At 35.6% G+C, this 21,993-nt stretch overlaps 2 protein-coding genes across 2 annotated transcripts; both read right to left on the bottom strand.

Annotated features, from left to right (window-relative positions):
• Nucleotides 1-308: 308 nt before the first annotated feature.
• Nucleotides 309-1,286, bottom strand: LOC127678183 (olfactory receptor 5B2-like). The gene has a single exon (XM_052172949.1). The coding sequence runs from the start codon at nt 1,284-1,286 to the stop codon at nt 309-311; it is 978 nt and encodes a 325-aa protein (XP_052028909.1).
• A 13,206-nt stretch (nt 1,287-14,492) lies between these two features.
• Nucleotides 14,493-15,437, bottom strand: LOC127678174 (olfactory receptor 5B12-like). The gene has a single exon (XM_052172936.1). The coding sequence runs from the start codon at nt 15,435-15,437 to the stop codon at nt 14,493-14,495; it is 945 nt and encodes a 314-aa protein (XP_052028896.1).
• Nucleotides 15,438-21,993: the final 6,556 nt, after the last annotated feature.

Below are 21,993 nucleotides of genomic sequence, written 5' to 3'. Positions count from 1 at the left end.
GGATCCTATAAGTTACATAATGTTCAGTGAGAATACTGCCTGAAGATTTCAAGTAAGACAGCTGGATCATGCTCTAATCTATAAGAGACCATGAGTACCTAGGTGATAGCCAGTATTAATAACAAAAAGAAAATGAGGCTATCTTGAAACATTCTGCTAATCTGGAGTCATGTAAATTATAAAACGCCATGAGTGAGCCCTGATGCAAACAGACAGGAGCATCCCTGACCAGACAAGTATGAACAATCATAAACCATTGCCTGGAACCACTAAACGTGGGAAATTTCTGCTACACAATAGATGAATGATTAACTACATAAACTGTATAAGTCTCTAATTAGAACTTGGTGTTGAGCAGTCTTCAACTTCTCAATGGCTTTCTTCATAGCATTATGAACCTCCTTATTCCTTAAGCTATAAACAACAGGGTTCAACATCGGAATTACTATGGTATAGAAAACAGATGCCATTTGGTCATTGTTCATCGAATGACTGGAACTGGGCTGTAGGTACATGAAGATTATAGTTCCATAGAATATGGTGACAGCACTGAGGTGGGATGCACAAGTAGAGAAGGCCTTCTTCCGTCCTTCTGCTGAATGCATCCTCAGGATAGCAATGAATATAAATGTATAGGAGGTCAAGATAACTACCAGAGAAAAGAAGACATTGAAGGATGTTATGATAAAGAGCACAATCTCATTTGTATATATATCGGAGCAGGAAAGATTTAGGATTGGAGGTATATCACAAAAAAAGTGATGAATCACATTAGAATGGCAGAAGGAGAGATCAAAGATAAACCCAATATAGATAGAAGATTCAGCTAAACTGAACACATAACAGCCAATCACCATGCGAGCACAGACACTGGTAGTCATAGTTGTGGTGTAATGTAAGGGCTTGCACACTGCAGCATACCTGTCAAAAGCCATGACAGCAAGTAGGAAACAGTCAACACTGGCAAATGTCACAAAGAAAAACATTTGAGCAACACATCCTCCATAGGAGATAACTTTATCTCCTGTGAGAAGCCCAGCTATCACTTTTGGAGTCACAGCTGAGGAGTAAACACAATCTGCCAGAGAGAGATGACTGAGGAAAATGTACATGGGGCTGTGAAGGCGTGAATCGAACCAGATCAACACAATCATGCCCAGGTTCCCAATCAGCGTGATGAGATAGATGATACTGAATGTGATGAATAGTGGGACTTCCAGCTCTGGGTTGTCAGTTAGTCCCAAGAGTATAAATGCATTCATTCTACTGCTGTTGGCCACATACATTTTGAAATCGTATTTTATCTGTCAAAATTAAGAAAGGACATGAAAAGTTTGCTGAAGTATGTCTTTCCCAGAGTACATGAGGCACTGGGTTCAATCCTCAGCAACCCCACAAGTAAATACGTGATAAAACAGGAAAGAAACAATGTAAAGAGTTTGAGGTTTAAATTTCTCAGAATACTTTTTAATGTATAGTTAATAAAGGATGAACAGCAATAATGACATACTAAATATATATGATATTTTTAAGAACAGAAATAATGTAAATACATGTTATTGGAAAAGTGAAATAAAAAAGAAAAATATTTGAGTCATATAACTCAAGCAGTTTATGTAGGCAATCTTCTAACTATAATTCAAAACTATTAAGCAAAATAAAACTGTCACAAATACTGGATACTAAGCAGAAAATTTTGTTTCAGAAGGAATTAAAAGGAGAAATTTTGAGCTGCCATCTTGTGCTACAGCATAACCTTTTGAAGTTCAGGTCTGACCACTTACCTTACTAGTTACATACTCTGACTAAAAAAATAGCCTCCTTAGTGTACAAAACTCATGGGAAATATCTGTTGAATATATGATAAAGCCTTAGAAAACAAGAATTTAATACCAGCATAATTCAGCTTTTCTCTCTCATTCAACATAAAATCCATAAGCATACACAGTTAGGGCTCTCTTCAACATGTACCCTCAAAGCATTCTCAGTCACTAACTCTAGGAGAGCCACTATCATTTGGGTCGAGTAGAAAAGAACTGAGATGTCATATTAGCCTCTGGCAAAGTTGGGAAAATGAAATCTTAGGTGATATGCAAATATGGGAGCTTAAATATAGTGGGGATGAAGAGTAAATATTAAAGTTTAGTTTTTTAAAATAAAGAGAAAATTAATAGACACTGAATGTTTTTATCTATTTATTTCTCTGACGATTTCACATGTGCTTATAAGTCATTCCTGTTCTTCTGTCCTATTACCATTTTGTATCTTCTTTGACAGTGACCAACAGTTCCTCCTCTCTATTTGTTCCTTTCCCAGATTCATGACTTAATTTTTTTGTGACACATTCATTATATCGAGGGCCATATGATCGACTATTGGATTAGAGCTATGCATTGCAACCTAATGGGATAACCAGGGGTACAAAACTGAAGGCAATGACTGTTTTTTTTTTTTCTGAATCTATCAACAAGAGCTAAACACTGAGGGGTAAGGCCCTATATACGCTCCTTCCATCCATAACTGGTTATCAATGTGTCTGTTTATAATTCTAGGGATAACACTAGCATCAGTGTCCTTTGTGCTAGGCACTGTTGTCCTAAGTTTTATAGACTCATACCCCATAAATTCTAAATTTGACCATGTGAACATAAAGAATATATTTTGATATTATAAGGTTATTTGTCTGTGCCTTATACTTAGAATAGAGCTGAACATTTAAGAGAGTGTCATTCTATCTAGGATGCAAAAACAGGAATATTGTGAAATCACCTAGATGACAGAGTGAAATCAAGTCTGACTTAAGCAACTCAGCAAGATGCTATCTAAAAATAAAAATAATGAAAACAGTGGACAGGAGAAGCACATGGTAATAAGGAGTTTGTCTGCCCTGGATTCATTGCTCAGAATCACAAAAACAATCAATAGAGACTTGGGAAGATAAAGATGGAGAGAAGAGAGAGAAATAAGTGAACATACAAAATGATCCAAGAACTCTATGCATGGAAACTAATCCAAGGCTGCAAAATGTGCCTGAGCATCAGACTATATATAGACCACATCTTGGAATTCAGTGTTTTACTTAATAACTTTACTTAATTATGTTTTATTTAATAACTTCTAAATTCTCAAAAGAATTTTCCTCTAAAAAACATGAAGCTATGAGATGTTCCAGAGTTATTGGAGAAAGATAGGTCCATATACTTGAGTATCTGTAGTATATGCAACCAAAACCCAGAAAAGTCTTGTTTGATTTTTCTTCCTGTTCTTGTGTCTATCATACAGCACACACAGCTACTAGGCAGTTTGTTATTTATATGAAGAAATTACTAAAGATATAATCATAATTCTGCAAAACAGGTATTTTAAGAGCAGTACCACTGAGAATTTAAACATCTCTAATGATGCCTCATTCGAGACTCCACATAAAAATTCCAAACAGAAAAGACTTCTCATACTTTTTGTTGATATTTTCATAAGAATATATTCTTATAATTTATATTTTATATTAAGTACAGGTAGTGTGAGAAGCTTTTACAATACAGAAAGTATGAGATACTTTCTTAAAGAATTAGAGAATTCTTAAATTGACTCTAAAAACATTTTTTAATTATATTATGCTTATTCTTTTTGAAACATAACCAAGAATAATAAGCAACATAATGGCATTTAAACACAACTGAAATATAGTATTGTTATACTTTTGAATATGTATTGTACTCCCCATGAATTTCTTTCACATGAGTCTTTGAGAATAAAAAATAAAACTATTACAGGCTTTTCAAACATAGCATTTTATAAATTGAAAGACACAATTCATTAACTGAATGCTGATATTAAATAATGGATTAAACCAGCATTTTTTTAAAAAAAAACTATGTTTAATGACACTGGTATTATTAATTGTTTTTAACACAGAACTGATATTATATTATACTGCTCTGCATAAAGTTTGCAAATACTACCTTACTTAAGACAAAAGGAGCATAAAGATAAATCTCAAATATAAAAAAAAGCAGGAGTATATGGTAGTTTCATTTTTTTCTATGATTATATCCATGTGTGTGTGTGTGTGTGTGTTTGTGTGTGTGTGTGTGCATGTGTGTAGATTAAATAGATGATAGATTGATAGATAGATAGTAAATGTGTGTTTTCCATGTCACAATATAAATTTCACTTCTAATTACAAATTCCATATTCACAGAACACTTGATCATGAGACTACAAAAGCTCATGTAAAGTTATGGAAGAATGTTGCTTTAGAAATGCATGCTAAATAGCTTGAAAAACAGTTGGTTATAGATAGACTTCATTCAGTCCTTTATTTGTGGGTTCATCATGTCAAAATTCACTTACTGAGCATGCTCCATGTTCTCAACATTTTCTTAAAAACAGATTAGAAAGAGTGAGAATGATGTCATCTTCCATTTGAAAGTAGAGGAAACAGTTATGTTTTAGATTCCTTGCAAAAAAAGTATGTTATCAGAAGGACATTAGATGCCAGAAGGCTAAAATCTGATCATTCCTTAAGAAAATAGTTACCATTGTAACTTTACACAAAAATTCTTCTGTTTCTGCAGCCTGAACAAAAGAAAACCAAAAGCTAGAAACCTACCTTGTTTTTTAAAGAAGGTGGCCCTGTGTCACTTGGGATCTAATTGGAAGTCTCTCTCAGAGAAGGAAAGATCCATTTGAAGGTGTTGTGTCTTAATGACTTGTTGAACAAAATTCTCCATAGACAAACAAATACAAGGAAATGGTGATTATTATGTGGTAGTTACAGAATAGTCTGTAGCCTGTCACACAGATCTACTGTGAGAAAAATAGAAGACTCACTGTACTTTGTAAAGTGGTCAGCAACTCTAGTAGGAAGGAGCACACCATTGTGAACTTGACTATCAGTTTTAACTGGGTATTTGTTTAAATTGTATATTGTTTAAGACTTTTAATATGCAAGTGTGAAATAAAAGTTACAAAATAGGAATATATTTCAAGAAACGAACACCAGAAGGCCCCAGGCACACAGGTTTCTTTTCTAAAAACGATGTAATCCATATTCATGTTTGATACTAGACACTCATACAAGCACAAAATCTGCAGAGAAATAGGTGCCCAAAAGGACATCCACGGGACTTCATTCTATTCACCTAAAGAAGTAGTAATTACATTGTATTTAGAGACCTCCCCACATCAGCTTGTTGAGGAATAACAGTCATGCATTTATGTGTGTGTGTGTGTGTGTGTGTGTGTGTCCATCCACCCATCTGTCTGTCTGTGACTGTCTATGTCTCCTTGTATGTCTGTCTGTGTTTTATTGTGTAGCTATCCCATACAAATAAAATATTTCCCATTTAGAGAGAGGAGGAAAGTTAAAAAGATTTAGGAAGTTAACAAAATTTAAAAATGTATGAGAGTTTACAAGTAACCAAGCTTAGAAAGTTAACAAATTCATGAGTCCTTAACCATAGCTATATAAATATCTAGAGATAACCAGAAGAGAGATTTGTGGGTGTCTTCGTATTGTATTCAGATTTTGTAGATTTGTAGAATTTCAGTCATGCAGCTGCCTTTCAGTCTCGCATGATTTTGTACTATAAGTAACCTATCATCCTGCTCCTATTAAAGCCTGCAATATACTTACTTCGTCACCAGGATAAATTTTGTTGGAATGAGTTCTTTGTCTGTTTCTGATTCTCTGTCTTGGGTGAAAATATATTAATTTATGTCCCTCCAGGACAAGTCATACACAATGATTTAACTTTTATTTAGTTCAATATCTTTTCTTTTAATGACCTTTTAAATGTATGTTGCTGAGTTCAGAAAAAAAATCAATTTTAAAATAAGAATCTTTATACATTGCTGAAGGTAATGAAAATTAGTGTGTCTACTATATAACTCAATATAGAAATTAATTAAAAGACATTAAAATATCTTGGAGCAATTCTAACCAAACATAATGACGATCTATATGATGAGAACTTCAAGTCTCAAGAGAAAGAAATTGAAGAAGGCCTCAGAAAATTGAGAGATCTCCAATGCTCATGGATTGTTAGAATAAAAGTTGGAAAAATGGTCATCTTACCAAAAGCTGTCTACAGAATCAGTGCAATACCCATCAAAATTCCAACACAATCTGTCAAAGACATGGAAAGAATAATTCTCAATGTGATATGAAAAAAACAAAATAAAAAACCTCGGTAAGCAAAAACAATTCTTAACAATAAAAGAACTTATAGGGGAATCACCATCCCTAATCTCAAGTTTTATTACAAAAGAGTGACCAGCAGAATGAATGGAAATATGTAACCTCAGGAGGAAAGAATTGGGGGGACCTGGAACCTGTAAAGAAACTGGGAAATCAGAGACTCTCAGAATTCAGAGGGAGGAATCTTGAATAAAATGCTCAACAGTGAGGAGAGGGAACTTGTAGAGTCCAGCTCCAGTAGAAAGACAGAGCATCAAGTAAATGGAGGGAATTGCCTTCCCACATTAAAAAGCTCTGACCCTTTGCATTTGGCGCATAGATGTTCAGAATTGAAAGTTCTTCTTGGTGGATTTTTCCTTTGACCAGCAAGAAGTGTCCTTCTGTGTCTCTTTTGATGACTTTAGGTTGAAAGTCAATTTTATCTGATATTAGAATGGCTACTCCTGCTCGTTTCCTGTGACCATTGGCTTGTAAGATTGTCTTCCAGCCTTTTACTCTAAGGTAGCTTTTATCTTTGACACTGAGGTGTGTCTCCTGTATACAGCAAATTGTAGGGTCCTGTTTCCTTATCCAGTCTGTTAGTCTATGTCTTTTTATTGGGGAATTGAGACCATTGATGTTAAAAGATATTAGGGAATAGTGATTATTACTTCCTGTCATTTTTGATGTTCTTTTTATATTTGAGTGGTTATCTTCTTTTGGGTTTGATGAAGGAAGGTAACTATCTTGCTTTTTCCAGGGTGTAGTTTCCCTCCTTGTATTGGAGTTTTCCTCCTATTATTCTTTGTAGAGCTGGGTTTGTGGAAAGATATTGTGTAAATTTGGTTTTGTCATGGAATATCTTGGTTTCTCCATCTATGGTGAATGAGAGTTTTGCTGGGTATAGTAGTCTTGGCTGACATTTCCTTTCCTCAATGGACCGATCGGGAAAACAGAAACTAAACAGAGACACAGTAAAACTAATTGAAGCTTTGGACCAATTGGATTTGACTGATATTTATAGAACATTTCACCCTAAAGCAAAAGAATATACCTTTTTCTCAGCACCTCATGATACCTTCTCCAAAATCGACCATATAATTGGACACAAGGCAGACCTCAACAAATTTAAGATGATCGAACTAATCCCATGCCTCCTATCAGATCACTATGGTGTAAGAGTGATTTTCAATAGCAACAAAAACAACAGAAAGCCCACATACACATGGAGGCTGAATAATACTCTACTCAATGACACCTTGACCAAACAAGAAATAAAGAAAGAAATCAGAGACTTTTTAGAATTTAATGAAAATCAAGGCACAACATACCCAAATCTTTGGGACACAATGAAAGCAGTGCTAAGAGGTAAACTCATAGCCCCGAGTGCCTCCAAAAAGAAAATGGAGAGAGCATACACTAGCAGCTTAATGACACACCTGAAAGTCCTGGAACAAAAAGAAGCCAATTCACCCAGGAGGAGTAGAAGGCAGGAAATCATTAAACTCAGGGCTGAAATCAATCAATTAGAAACAAAGCGAACCATACAAAGAATTAACAAATCCAGGAGCTGGTTCTTTGAGAAAATCAACAAGATAGATAAACCCTTAGCCAGACTGACCAAAGGGCACAGAGAAAGTATCCAAATTAACAAACTTAGAAATGAAAAGGGAGATATAACAACGGAAACTGAGGAAATCCAAAAAATCATCAGATCCTACTACAAGAGCCTGTACTCAACACAACTGGAGAATCTGGAGGAAATGGACAATTTCCTTGACAGATACCAAATACCAAAATTAAATCAGGACCAAATAGATCATCTAAATAGTCCCATAACGCCTAAAGAAATAGAAGGAGTCATAGAAAGTCTTCCAACCAAAAAAGCACAGGACCAGATGGTTTCAATGCAGAATTCTATCAGACCTTCAAAGAAGAGTTAACACCAATACTCTTCAAACTATTCCACAAAATAGAAACAGAAGGAACACTACCCAATTCCTTCTACAAAGCCACAATTACGCTGATACCAAAGCCACACAAAGATCCAACAAAGAAAGAGAACTTCAGACCAATTTCCCTTATGAACATCGATGCAAAAATACTCAATAAAATTCTTGCCAACCGAATCCAAGAACACATCAAAACGATCATCCACCATGATCAAGTAGGCTTTATCCCGGGAATGCAGGGTTGGTTTAATATACGGAAATCCATCAATGCAATCCACTACATAAACAAACTCAAAGAAAAAACCACAGGTTATAAAATCAACTCAAGCAAATCAGTGGCCTTCCTATACTCAAAGGATAAGCAGGCTGAGAAAGAAATTAGGGAAATGACCCCCTTCACAATAGCCACAAACAGTATAAAGTATCTTGGGGTGACTCTTACCAAACATGTGAAAGATCTGTATGACAAGAACTTCAAGACTCTGAAGAAGGAAATGGAAGAAGACCTCAAAAAATGGGAAAACCTCTCATGCTCATGGATCGGTAGAATCAATATAGTTAAAATGGCCATTTTGCCAAAAGCAATATACAGATTCAATGCAATACCCATCAAAATCCCAACTCAATTCTTCACAGAGTTAGAAAGAGCAATTATCAAATTCATCTGGAACAACAAAAAACCCAGGATAGCTAAAACTATACTCAGCAACAAAAGAAAATCTGGGGGAATCAGTATCCCTGACCTCAAGCAATACTACAGAGCAATAGTGTTAAAAACTGCATGGTATTGGTACAGTGACAGGCAGGAGGATCAATGGAACAGGATTGAAGATCCAGAAATAAACCCACACACCTATGGCCACTTGATCCTCGACAAAGAGGCTGAAAACATCCAATGGAGAAAAGATAGCCTTTTCAACAAATGGTGCTGGTTCAACTGGAGGTCAGCATGCAGAAGAATGCGAATTGATCCATCCTTGTCTCCTTGTACTAAGCTCAAATCCAAATGGATCAAGGACCTCCACATAAAGCCAGACACTCTGAAGCTAATAGAAAAGAAACTGGGGAAGACCCTTGAGGACATCGGTACAGGGAGAAAGTTTCTGAACAGAACACTAATAGCGTATGCTCTAAGAGCAAGAATCGACAAATGGGACCTCATAAGGTTACAGAGTTTCTGTAAGGCAAAGGACACCATCAAAAGGACAAATCGGCAACCAACAAATTGGGAAAAGATCTTCACCAATCCTACATCAGATAGAGGGCTAATATCCAATATATATAAAGAACTTAAGAAGTTAGACTCCAGAAAACCAAACAACCCTATTAAAAATGGGGTACAGAGTTAAACAGGGAATTCTCACCTGAAGAACTTCAGATGGCAGAGAAGCATCTTAAAAAATGCTCAACTTCATTAGTCATTAGGGAAATGCAAATCAAAATAACCCTGAGATTTCACCTTACACCAGTCAGAATGGCTAAGATTAAAAATTCAGGAGACAGCAGGTGTTGGAGAGGATGTGGAGAAAGAGGAACACTCCTCCACTGCTGGTGGGGTTGCAAATTGGTACAACCACTCTGGAAATCAGTCTGGCGGTTCCTCCGAAAACTGGGCACCTCACTTCCAGAAGATCCTGCTATACCAGTCCTGGGTATATATCCAGAGGATTCCCCACCATGTAATAAGGATACATGCTCTACTATGTTCATAGCAGCCCTATTTATAATTGCCAGATGCTGGAAAGAACCCAGGTATCCCTCAACAGAAGAGTGGATGCAAAAAATGTGGTATATCTACACAATGGAGTACTATTCAGCCATTAGAAACAATGAATTCATGAAATTCTTAGGCAAATGGATGGAGCTAGAAAACATCATACTAAGTGAGGTAACCCAGACTCAAAAGGTGACTCATGGTATGCACTCACTAATAAGTGGATATTAACCTAGAAAACTGGAATACCCCAAACATAATCCATACAGCAAATGAGGTACAAGAAGAAAGGAGAAGTGGCCCCTTGTTCTAGAAAGACTCAGTGCAGAACGGGGAAGTTGGAAGGGGTGGGTGGGAGGACAGGGGGAGAAAAGGGGGCTTATGGGACTTTCGGGGAGTGGGGGGCTAGAAAAGGGAAAATCATTTGAAATGTAAATAAAAAATATATCGAATAAAAAAAGACAAAAAAAAAAAAAGAGAGATTAAGGAAAAGTGAAAAAAAAAAAAAAAAAAAGGAAGCTCTGACCCAGGATTGCTCCTGTCTGAAAGAACTACAGAGGCAAAATGGGGATGAGACAGAGGTAAAGCAGGTTGAGTGTCTGTCCAAGGCAGGCTGCAAGGCCTGACACTATTGCTGATGCTATGGTGTGCTTGCAGATAGGAGCCTAGCATGGCTGTCCTCCTAGAGGCCCAACAAGCAGATGACTGAGAAAGATGCAGATACTTGCACCCAACCAATGGCCTGAAGTTGGGACCCCTATGTTTGAATGAGGGACATACTGGAAGAAGTTGATGTGGAGGGTGACCATATAGAAACCCAGCAGTCTCAACTAACCTGGACCCCTGATATCTCTCAGACACTGAGCCACCAACCAAGTAACATATACCAGTAGTATGAAGCTCTTGATACACATACAGCAGAGGACTGCGTGGTCTAGCCTCAGTGAGAGAAGAAGTACCTAATCCTAGAGATTTGAGGCACCAGGGAGTGTGGAGGTCTGGTGGGGTGGGGTGGAGGTTAGTCTGGGTTGGGGAACTTCTTCTTGGAGATGGGGAGAAGGAGTGATATAAGGAATTGTCAGAAGGCAGATCAGAAGGGGTATAATGACTGGACTGTCAAAAAGATTAATGATAATTTTTTAAAAAAAGACATTGAAAGTGAAATTACCTTATGATCTTCACAAACTACTCTTGATTATAAAGACTAACACCCAAAACAAAGCCAGTTTGCTGTAAAGATACTTCCATTGCCATGTTTATTGATAAAATGTTCAAAATATCTGAGTAATACAATTAGATAAAGTATCTATCAACAAGTTAATATACTATGATAGTTAAATAATGATAGATGATAAATATACATTATTCAACTTTAAAGCAAAGGTAATTCATATCACTTCAAAATTTTAAAACTATCTATCATGAAACTGAAAGCAATAATTCTCATCAAAACATGTATCTCATATGTGATATTTAGATGTAAACATACATGAAAATGTAAAGGGAGGCATTATATATGAATAAAGGGTAAAGAAGCTAATAATGAATAATAGTGAAAGTAAATATGACCAAGCTAAAGTAAAGATATGAACTGAAATGGAAAATTATAGTCAGCATTGTATACAATTTATAGATACTAATTATAATTGCTGAAGTAAAAAAATTCCTCGTATACATTATCAATTTTTCTTCTACATTTTTTTGGTTGATTTAAATTTTACTTGGCATAATAGGTATTCCTATGATGGTATGCCCAGTATCATCATTTCATTCATGAATTATTTTTTCTATAGCTGTGCTCAATTTTATTACATTCTCTAGTCCCCTTGATCTAGCCCTCCACCCCACATGCCCTTTCTATGAAGTAAATCTAGCACTCTCATTTTTTTATTCATGCTTTTATACTATATAAAAGAAGGCATGTGATATCTGTCATTTTGAAACTGCCTTATTTCTCTCAACCTGATTATTTATAGTGCCATGTTCTCTGTATAGTGTTATAATTTCTTATTTGGGGCTGCATAGAAATTTACTGTGCATACTACCATGCTTTCTTTACACATTCTTCTGTTGTAGGATACATAGACTGAGTCTAGAGACTGGCTTCTGAGAATAGAGAGGCAAAAAGCATTGGTGTGCAAGTGTCACTTATTCATGCTCAGAATCATATTAAAAGCAATCTCCCAATTTCATGGGCTTCTTCATAGTACTTCCAATAAAGGAAACACAAACGAAATTTCTCTTTCAAGACAAAATACAGATGGGGTTCTGTGAAGTATATTTCCTTTGTGTAAATATGTCTGTGGTTTAATAGAACCTTTCTTCCAAAGTGAGAATGTCTCAACACAGAGAATAATTCATTTCACATTGCTACACTAGATACTGATGTTTGAGAAGTATGTTGTTTTGAACCACTATTTGTTTTCTTATTTTAGCATTTTATCTAAAATAAGAAAAATTATTTTAACCAAATTATTCTAACATTGCCAGACTATATCATCTTATAAACACAAACTTTCTGTTTCTCCTTATTCCAAGAGTTGGTCACTCACTTTTTCTTCAGATATAAATTATAAGTAAGGTATAAGACTTGGAGTAACCCATACAGGTGATATTTTTGAAGGAAAATTAGTAGGCTTTGACTTGAAGAAGAGTTGAAGGATTTTTTTGTGTTCAATAATATTAGGGAAGTGGAAGGCCTGTGATTAGACAGGAAAAGTGAGGCAGAGCTCGAATTGGGGAGGGGGAGGTCACAGGAAGATGAAGAAAAGGACAGAGATGGCTTCTGACATGGACCTGTGTGACATCTACTAGCCAAAATAGCTAAGTTTTTATAAGGTTAGAAATATTGGGATAAAGCTTTTGTCATTATCAATTGGCTCTTAAATTATTGTATTGGCATCTTGTAAATTGTGATATTACGGATACATAAATCTGATTGAATAATTAAGCTTTAAGAGTTTTGCTTTTCTTGGTTACTGGAATGTGATCTGCTGATGGTGAAGAGGGAACACAGCTGAGATGCTGTGGGAGCTAGCTGGGAGAGAATAGTTCAGCAGTGGTGAGAACAGTGCTGAGGGGACCCCACTGGGACATGGTGCTGAGGCTTGGTGGACCAGGAGAGATGGCAGGATTTTTCTTTTTTAATATTTCCCACAAAGGAGTCTTTTACTTTTACTTTCAGATTTTGGAAGTACTCTCTTGATTGTGTATGCCAATAAGCTGACCCACCCACTATGGAATAAGGTAGAGAAAAACAGTACATACTGCTCAACATCATGAGTTCCAGGTCAACCAAGGCTGCATAGTAAGACCCTGTCGCCAAAAACAAAGAACATCAAAGCCAAAAGAAAAAAAAATAGTGATAAATCAGGGCACTGGAAATTGCCCTTGCACACAAAGTGACTAGCTTTGCTACTTTTCAATGTACTGTTAACCTTGTTGAGCCATTTGAAGTATAGTCTGCATTACTTTAAGACTTTTCTTTGTTTCTTTTATATGTATTGACAAGTGTTGTATTCCATAGCTGCCTGCAGCTATTATGAACTGGGTTGCTGGAACAGAAGCTGAGGGATAGATGGGGAAGGGGCAAAAAGAAAGAAGGGCCAGGACAATATTTTACTGATCGAGGCAGAAACTTTAATGTCCCTCAGACCTTTTAACAGTTTGGGCAAACCCTTCCCCCCAGACTCCAGGTTGAGTTCCAGTGGAAGTTGTCTAGCTTCTCCTGGAGGTCCTTTTCTAGACTGCTCCAGCAGCTGGGTGGGTCACCTGCTTAATTCAGGAATTCCTAGACCTGGGGGAACAATGAGCTTAACCTTCACTGAGCTTCTCCACCCTAGGATAAAAATTCCTGCCTTAACCTACTTCCCTATTATGTCCTAAAGGCAGATTCCTGCCCGAAGCCAGGGATTGTCCTTGACCAATGTCAAGTACACTCTTAGCACTCTACCCAAGGATAAAAATTCATGCTGTACCATGTGGAATGACTCCCCATAATGGCTCTGTACAGACAGGCTTTTCTATATTTAAAGAGACAGTAACAGGGATGTAACTCAACTTGTGGAGAACATGTCTAATATGTAGAAAGCCCTGTGTCCTGTATGAAGCCAGGGGGAATAGAACATAAAGCCATATCTTTGTGCTTTTGATGGCTTACACCTATAATCAATACTTAAGATAGGTAGAGGTAAAAGGATCAGAATTTCAGGGTCAATATTTGAAATATGGTGAGTTTGACACTAGTGTAGGTTATAGGAGACGATGTCTACAATAGATGAGGGAAAACATATAAAGAGATGGCTAAATGTCAGCAGGAAAGCCTGTTTAAGGGTGGTCATTGAAGTTCCTTCTTGACAGTGATGGAAGGAAGCAGGATGCTACATACACACTGTCAGATTTGCAATAATTCAGCTTCATAACTTTGCATTGTTAGCAAGTTCCAAATGACTACCATCAAGGGGCAGTTGAATCTTTGCTATGAAGTAAAATAAATAAGTCATTAAGAAAAGGTTGTGATACTTTAGCAAAAAATAGGAGAAAGCAAAATAATACTTACATGAAATGTTTAATATTTTATCAACATGTTTTCAAAGTCATGGCTCAGCTATTTTCAATAAAAATATATAATCCAATTCTTTAAAAATTAGGAGCTCAATAAAATATTCATTTTCTCAACAACTTTCTTGAAAGCATTATGAACTTCTTTATTCCTTAAGCTATAAACAACTGGGTTCAACATCGGAATTACTATGGTATAGAAAACAGATGCCATTTGGTCATTGTCCATGGAATGGCTAGAACTGGGCTGTAGGTACATGAAGATTACAGTTCCATAGAATATGGTGACAGCAGTGAGGTGCGATGCACAAGTAGAGAAGGCCTTCTTCCGTCCTTCTGTTGAACGCATTCTCAGAATAGCAATAAATATGAATGTATAGGAGGTCAAGATAACTATCAGAGCAAAGAAGACATTGAATGAAGCTAAGATAAAGAGAACAATCTCATTCACATAGATATCAGAGCATGAAAGTGCCAGAATTGGAGGTATATCACAGAAAAAGTGATGAACCACATTAGCACAGCAGGGGAGGGAGAAGGTGAATCCAGTATGTATAGCAGACTCAAACAAACCCCAGGCATAGCAGCCAATCACCATGCAAACACAGACACTAGTAGTCATAGTTGTGGTGTAATGTAAGGGTTTGCACACTGCAGCATGCCTGTCAAAAGCCATGACAGCAAGTAGGAAACAATCAACACTGGCAAAAGCCACAAAGAAGAACATTTGAGCAACACATCCTCCATAGGAGATATTTTTTTCCCCTGTGAGAAACCCAGCTATCACCTTTGGAGTAACAGCAGAGGAGTAAACACAATCTGCCAGAGAAAGGTGACTGAGGAAAATATACATGGGGGTGTGGAGGTGGGAGTCCAGCAAGATTAACACAATCATGCCTAAGTTCCCAATCAGTGTGATGAGATAGATGAGAATGAACATTATGAACAGCGGTACTTGCAACTCTGGGTTATCAGTCAATCCCAAAAATATAAATGTAGTCACCTTAGTGTTATTCTCTAAGTACGTCATTTTGAAATTGTGTTTCACCTGTAAAAATAAATAAATAAAGCAAAGTAAATATATTGTTGCTGTACAATAATTGATGACAGATCATTCATGTCACTCAAATGACATTATCTGTATAATTTCACTACCAATGCAACATTCCCAATACCATTTGATTATCATAATCTTATGGATTTTTTGCAATGCAGTTTCTGGAACCTTCCGTGTATTGTCTATTAGTTTCCACCATCACTCAGATATTCAAAATAACCACTCATGTCTCTTCAAAATCAATCACATATTCTCATTTAGGATGAACTTTTGTTGCAACAATAAACTAAATTTTAATCCTGTCATTTCAGTGTCAGACACAAAACAACTAAACACTATGTTCCATATGACTAGATATCAACAAATATAGATTCATTCTTCCTGTTTTATGGCCTGAGAACAGTGGTGCATCACTGTCTTTTGTATATAACATGATGAGAAATGAAATACTCATTCATACAGCTGGAATACATTGTAGATCTAAATAAATGTATTCATCCTTTAACTCTTCACAGATAAAAGTCCTCTTTGAAAGACATGCCCTAAAAATATATAGACACTTATTTGTCACTTAAACAAGTTGATCAATCTACACCTATTTCACCCCTTTAGGAAAGCAACACAGAATAAAAATAAATGCTTATTCTTATTTATCCCTTTCAACAAACCTAAGAAACTGAAGAATTAAGTTAATTGAAAACAAACATTGTATTTACTACTTTTCCTGCATTGTGTGGTTCTTTTGGATATTTTAAAAATGATTGAAACCATTCAAGCATTCTGAGTGATAGCATGATGCAGTTATATAGAACATAATCTCTGCCACTGACCTGTATGCATTTTTTTCTGATGTATCTACTTAATGATCATATAACTTTGAGCAAGCAGCAACATATCTGTGCCTCAGTTTAAAATATGAATGAAAATTGTCCTTTAAAAGTATGCTTGGAGAATGTAATAAGCTGGTATGTTTAAATCACTAAGAATTCTGCCTCATAGTTAGGACACATAAAATTATAAGTATAGTATCATTAAACAAGTATTGCTATTAATGGACTAGTAATAAATAGAGAATTTTGGAGGAAAAAATATCAAAAGAAACTCAAAAATATTTTAATCATTTTAGAGAAATATTATGTAGAAACATTTTTCACTTAAAATGGTTTTCACAAATATAAACAATATGAAATTTTACTGATATGTAAATTATGACACACTATTCTTGTATCACATGACAATATTTTGAAGGTTATAAAATTTTACTCAATAATATAATAACATCATGAAAAGGCCTTCACACTTTATATAATTTTCTTTCTTTAGCTTTCTTAGAATAGTCTGTCTTTGCTAACTGGTACCTCTTCCATTTTAAAAATATACTTTTATACCTGGTCAAACTAAATAACTAAAAATAAAGGAATACTGAGATTATTCCATTTGGGCTCTTTCAGTTCTTCCCACTTATAAACCATGAGTACATGGTATTAGTCTTATACCCAAAATACACGCAAAATTCATTTTCTAGTCATCACCTTTAGAGGAGTCACATCACCCTACACTGGCATTTATGGCCTAGCTGAAAAGAGATTATCCCAACTCAGTCAGTAGGAAAGTTATGACACAAAAAACCTTAGGCTATATACAAATATGGACACCTGGATATAACAGGCACTAGAACTAGGTCTTGAAAACATTATGATTTTGCCTTTCCAAATGTGGAGTGATGCACATGAAGAATGAATTTTTCTCTAAAGATAAAATGATGCTACAGTCATACTCAGAAAGGAGGAGAAAATAATCTCTGAAAGTAGAGGAAATGAGGGATTTGAGAGGGAGAGAGAGGAGATGGAGAGAAAAGGTGGTGCCAGTTCCAATACAGAAGGAGACAGAGAAGATGTACAGAGGGTCAAGAATAGAGGTGTGTAGCAGTGGGGGAGGGGGAGCTGAAGATAACCACTAGAAAGTCCCAGATGCCAGGGACCCAAGTGTTTCCCAGGACCCAACAAGGAGGACATTAGCCAAAATTCCCAACAAAGGGGAAAGAGAGCCTATAGAGACCATATCCAGTGGATCAGCATGGTCCCTAGTTGGGGAACTGGGCCACCCACACACCTTAAAGGTTATCCAGAATTCCTCCCATCAAAAGAAAATGTAGTGACAAGAGTGGAGCAGAAACTGAAGGAAATGTCATCCAGAGACTGCCCCACCTAGGTAACCATCCTATCTACAGACACCAAACCCAGACACTGTTGCTTATACCAAGAAATGCTTCCTGGCAAGAGCCTGGTGTAGCTCCCTGAAAGACTCTGCCAGAGCTTGTCCAATACAGATTCAGATGCACACAGCCAAATATCGGACTGAGCATGGGGAACCAAATAGAGAAGTTAAGACAAGGATTGGAAGAGCTGAAGGGGTTTGCAACCTCATAGGTAGAATGCCACTATCAAACAACCAGATCCCGAAAGCTCACAGGGACTAAACCACCCACCAAAGCACACACTTGGGGGGACATAAGGCTCCAGTTGCCTATGTAGAAGAGAATTGCCTTATCCTGCATCAATGGGATGGGATCTCCTTAGTCCTGTGGAGGCTTGATGACCCAGCATACAGGAAAGCCAGGGCACTGAGGCTGGAGTGGGTGGGCAGGTAGTAGAGCACCCTCATAGAAGCAGAAGGGAAGGTGGTGTAGATAGGGAATTTGTAGAGGGGAAACTGGGAAGGGGGCATAACATTTGAAATGTAAATTAATGAAATAAAATAACCATTGGAAAATAAAATAAAGTGATCAACATTCTCCTCTGTGCCTTATACTATATTGTCTTCAGTCTTTTTAATAAGCCTGTAATATAAGTTATTCTGTTTTAAATTTTGATTCTTTGATCAAATACTCCTAGCATATATATATATATATATATGTATATATATATATATATATATATATATATATATATATATATATGTATATATATACATATATATATACATAGAAAGGAATATAATTATTAATATTATTAGACAAAACAATGACATAATTCCAAAATTATAAGTTAGTATGACATTGTAAAAACTGCCTGAATGTTAGAATGAGTAATGTATTTAAAAATTTACATTTTCACACAATAATGTTAACATTATTTATAAACTATTTTCAAACAGAAATAAGTGCTGCTTATTAGGAAATCCTTAGTATACTTATATGTTTGAGTATCTGATATATGTTTGAAAAGCCTTGGTTAAATTTTATTTCTGCCTCTGTGTCCATCACAACACTTAGGACTTACATTAGATCAGGGAGATTTTGTTGTATCAATCAACTTATGTAAAAAAGGGTTATTGTTCAACCAAAACAGAACTTTCCCCATTGAACAATCTAGCAATATGACCAATAATAAGTGCCTGGTGAGCACTATAGAGATGAAGGCTCTTAGAGGAACAAAATAATTCATATGCATTTTATTGATATTTTGATGGGACTACATTTCTCATTAATATAATTTCATTCAATATACTTTAAATCATATTCAACATAATATTTATAATATTCTATAAATGTTAAAGAGTAAGAGATATTGAGATCACAAATTATTCAATATTATTGCTCAAGATTAATAAAAATTAATTTAATGAAACAATTTAAATATTGACAGACTATAATATGTATGTGTGTTATAAATGTTGTTATATTCTTTAAGTATACAGCATTAAAACCCTGTGTAAGTTTGTTTTAAATGAAAGTTTGGAAATTAAATTTACCAGTTTGTTACAGCAAAATGTGTTACTTATGGAAGATCATGATCCAGAAACCTATGATGAATGAGTAATGGATCAAAATATAACTTCATTGAAAATTTAAGCTCAATATCACTATTACTAATAAAAACTTTCAATGATTCACAGGTATCATATAGAGCTGTATATAATGTATATACACACATAATTAGCTCAAGGTAGACCATAAAGTAACCATTAGATTCAAGTGAAGAAGTAAGGCTCCATGACATATTTTTTGGTTTGTTTGACTGCTTTGCCATGAATATGAAGTGGTGTGTGTGTGTGTCCATGCTAAATTATAATATAAAAATAGTATGTCTATTCTTTATTACATTCTTTATTACAAAATGATACTGTCTTTTATGTAAGAGCCTACAAAGCAGTGGATCTCAACTTATAGATAGTGACCCCTTTAGGAGTTGAATATTCGGTATTTACATTACCATTCATAATAGTAGCAAAATTAGAGTTATGAAGTAGTAACAGATAATTTTATGGTAGGGGGTCACCACAACATGAGGAACTGTATTAACTGTATTGGTAGTATGCTTGAGGACCACTGCTATTAAGCGTCTTCACAACGTTAAGCATGTAATTTTAGACATGTAGGAACATTGTATTAAGGTTTTGCTGTGATAAAATGTCATGATCGAAAACTACTTATAAGAGGCAGCTTTTATTTGAGCATATAGCTCCAGGCAGGTAACAGGGACATATGTTTCCTGGAACAGGAATGTGGGAGATTGAATCCTCAATCACAAATACGAAGCAGAGAGAGAAAACAAGCTATAGGAAACTATCATATACTTTCAAAACATGTCTTTGATGGAATGCTTCCTCTGGCAAGTCATCAGATACTAAACATCCCCTGTGTAGAAGCAACAATTCGGAACCAAATGTACAAATATGTTGGACATTTTTCATTAAAATCACCAAGACAACAAAATGTTAAATGAATGAAGCATTGTTCATTTACTGCCTCCTTTCTTGGTTTGCTGATTGTCTTGCAAGCATTACCGAGGGCCCTCTTTTTCCTTTTCTCCCCATTGTCATAATTAAGTCTACAATTGCAAGCTTTCACTGTGATATTTCTTTGTTTATACACTTTGTTCACATTCACCCATCTATTCCTATTTCATATTCTTCCCATTCCTACTAATCTCTCCCTTTTACCTATATGTCCTTTTCTTCTTTTGTCATGTATAGTCTTAATATGAGTGAAACCTGTGATATGGATTTTCTTTATAGAACTACTATTAAAATCACAGAATTTCAAATGACTATAATAGTATCTCTCTCTCTCTTTTTTTTAATATTGTGATTCTCCTGTATTTTAACTAAGTGGTGTAAACTCACAGCTTATAAACTTGGTGATAAGTTGAATCTTTGGTAAATGATTACTCTTGGTCCATTACATAGCTTGCCCTCTATTTCCACATTCTAAATAAAACACAGATAGGATTGATCTAGAAACTTACTTTGCTCTTCAAAGAAAGTGAAACAGTGTCACTTGAGATCCAATTGCAAGTCACATTCAACGAAGGAAAGTACTCTGTTGAAGAAGTTATTCTTAGTTACCAGATAAAAAACTAAAGTTTAATAGCAGCAGATAGTTAAATAGAATTTATAAAATGTTCAACATATCATACAGGCCTGCTATTATGTAAAATAGAAGTCTGAACACACTGAAAAGCTAGGAAAAACTTAAGAGAAGGCCATCATTCTAAATACTGACCTCACCATTAGCAGAGAATTAGCATGTAACTTTTAATGCTTATAGGCCTTTAATAATATGCAAGTGTGTGTTTGAATACGATTTAGCATGGAGCTAAAGATATGTCTCTTGGGTTAAGAGCATGTTCGGCTCTTGCAGAATACCTATGTGTGGGTCCAAACACCTACCTTAAGAGCCTCTTAACCATTTGTAGCTCCAACTCCACTTAATCTAATCCCTCTAACATTTGCAGGCATATATGCTCACATAGGCATGCATGCTCACAATTAAAGTGTAGCAAAAATAAATCTTTTCTAGGAAACCAACTGAGCACCACAACAACCTTTTACACTAAAACCATTTGATCATCAAAAGGCATTTAAATGCTTCACTGAAGACTCTACAAAATAGAGATATTTTGAGATTCTAAAGAACAATACAGAGGATCCAGGTAATTTATACAGATGTAACATCATCTTCAGAGAATACATGCCCAGGAGGACAGATATTCAGGTAGCCAAGAGAATCAGCAATTAAACTGTCCATGGAGACCTATCTCAGCTTCATAGGAATAAAAATGATGTCTTAATATTATCTTTGTTATTTTTATTTTCTACATGGAATACATTTTTAAGGTGAAAGCTTTTTATTTTTCAAGATTTCTTCCTTTACCTGAATGTTGTCAATGCCAAATGTTAAAAAGTAACACTTAGAGCATCATGGAAAGAATTTAAATTACTTTAGCTACTGTAGAAATTAGTTATCAATGATTCCTCTAAAGAAGGACTACTATATAAACTATAGATACTACTTCTGGGCAGATATGCAAACCACCAAAGTCAACTTACTATAGAGATATTTGTATACCCATGATTACCATAGCACAATTCACAGTGGTCATTAAAAAATCAGCATACATGCCCATCAGAGGGTGAATGGTAAAGAATTTCATTCTTTTTTGTCATTAAGAATGAAATTATGGTTTTTGCAGAAAAGTACATGAAACCAGACATCATCATATAAGTGAATAAAATAAGTTTAGCT

Source organism: Apodemus sylvaticus, chromosome 1, assembly GCF_947179515.1.
Source record: "Apodemus sylvaticus chromosome 1, mApoSyl1.1, whole genome shotgun sequence".
NCBI classification, from domain to species: domain Eukaryota; kingdom Metazoa; phylum Chordata; class Mammalia; order Rodentia; family Muridae; genus Apodemus; species Apodemus sylvaticus.
The sequence above is the reverse complement of the archived record's forward strand: the minus strand, read 5'-3'. Positions and strand labels throughout refer to the sequence as shown.

Bases quoted from the DNA above. Each gene is read 5' to 3' on its own strand.
- LOC127678183 (XM_052172949.1), bottom strand. From the start codon at position 1,286: ATGTATGTGGCCAACAGCAGTAGAATGAATGCATTTATACTCTTGGGA.
- LOC127678174 (XM_052172936.1), bottom strand. From the start codon at position 15,437: ATGACGTACTTAGAGAATAACACTAAGGTGACTACATTTATATTTTTG.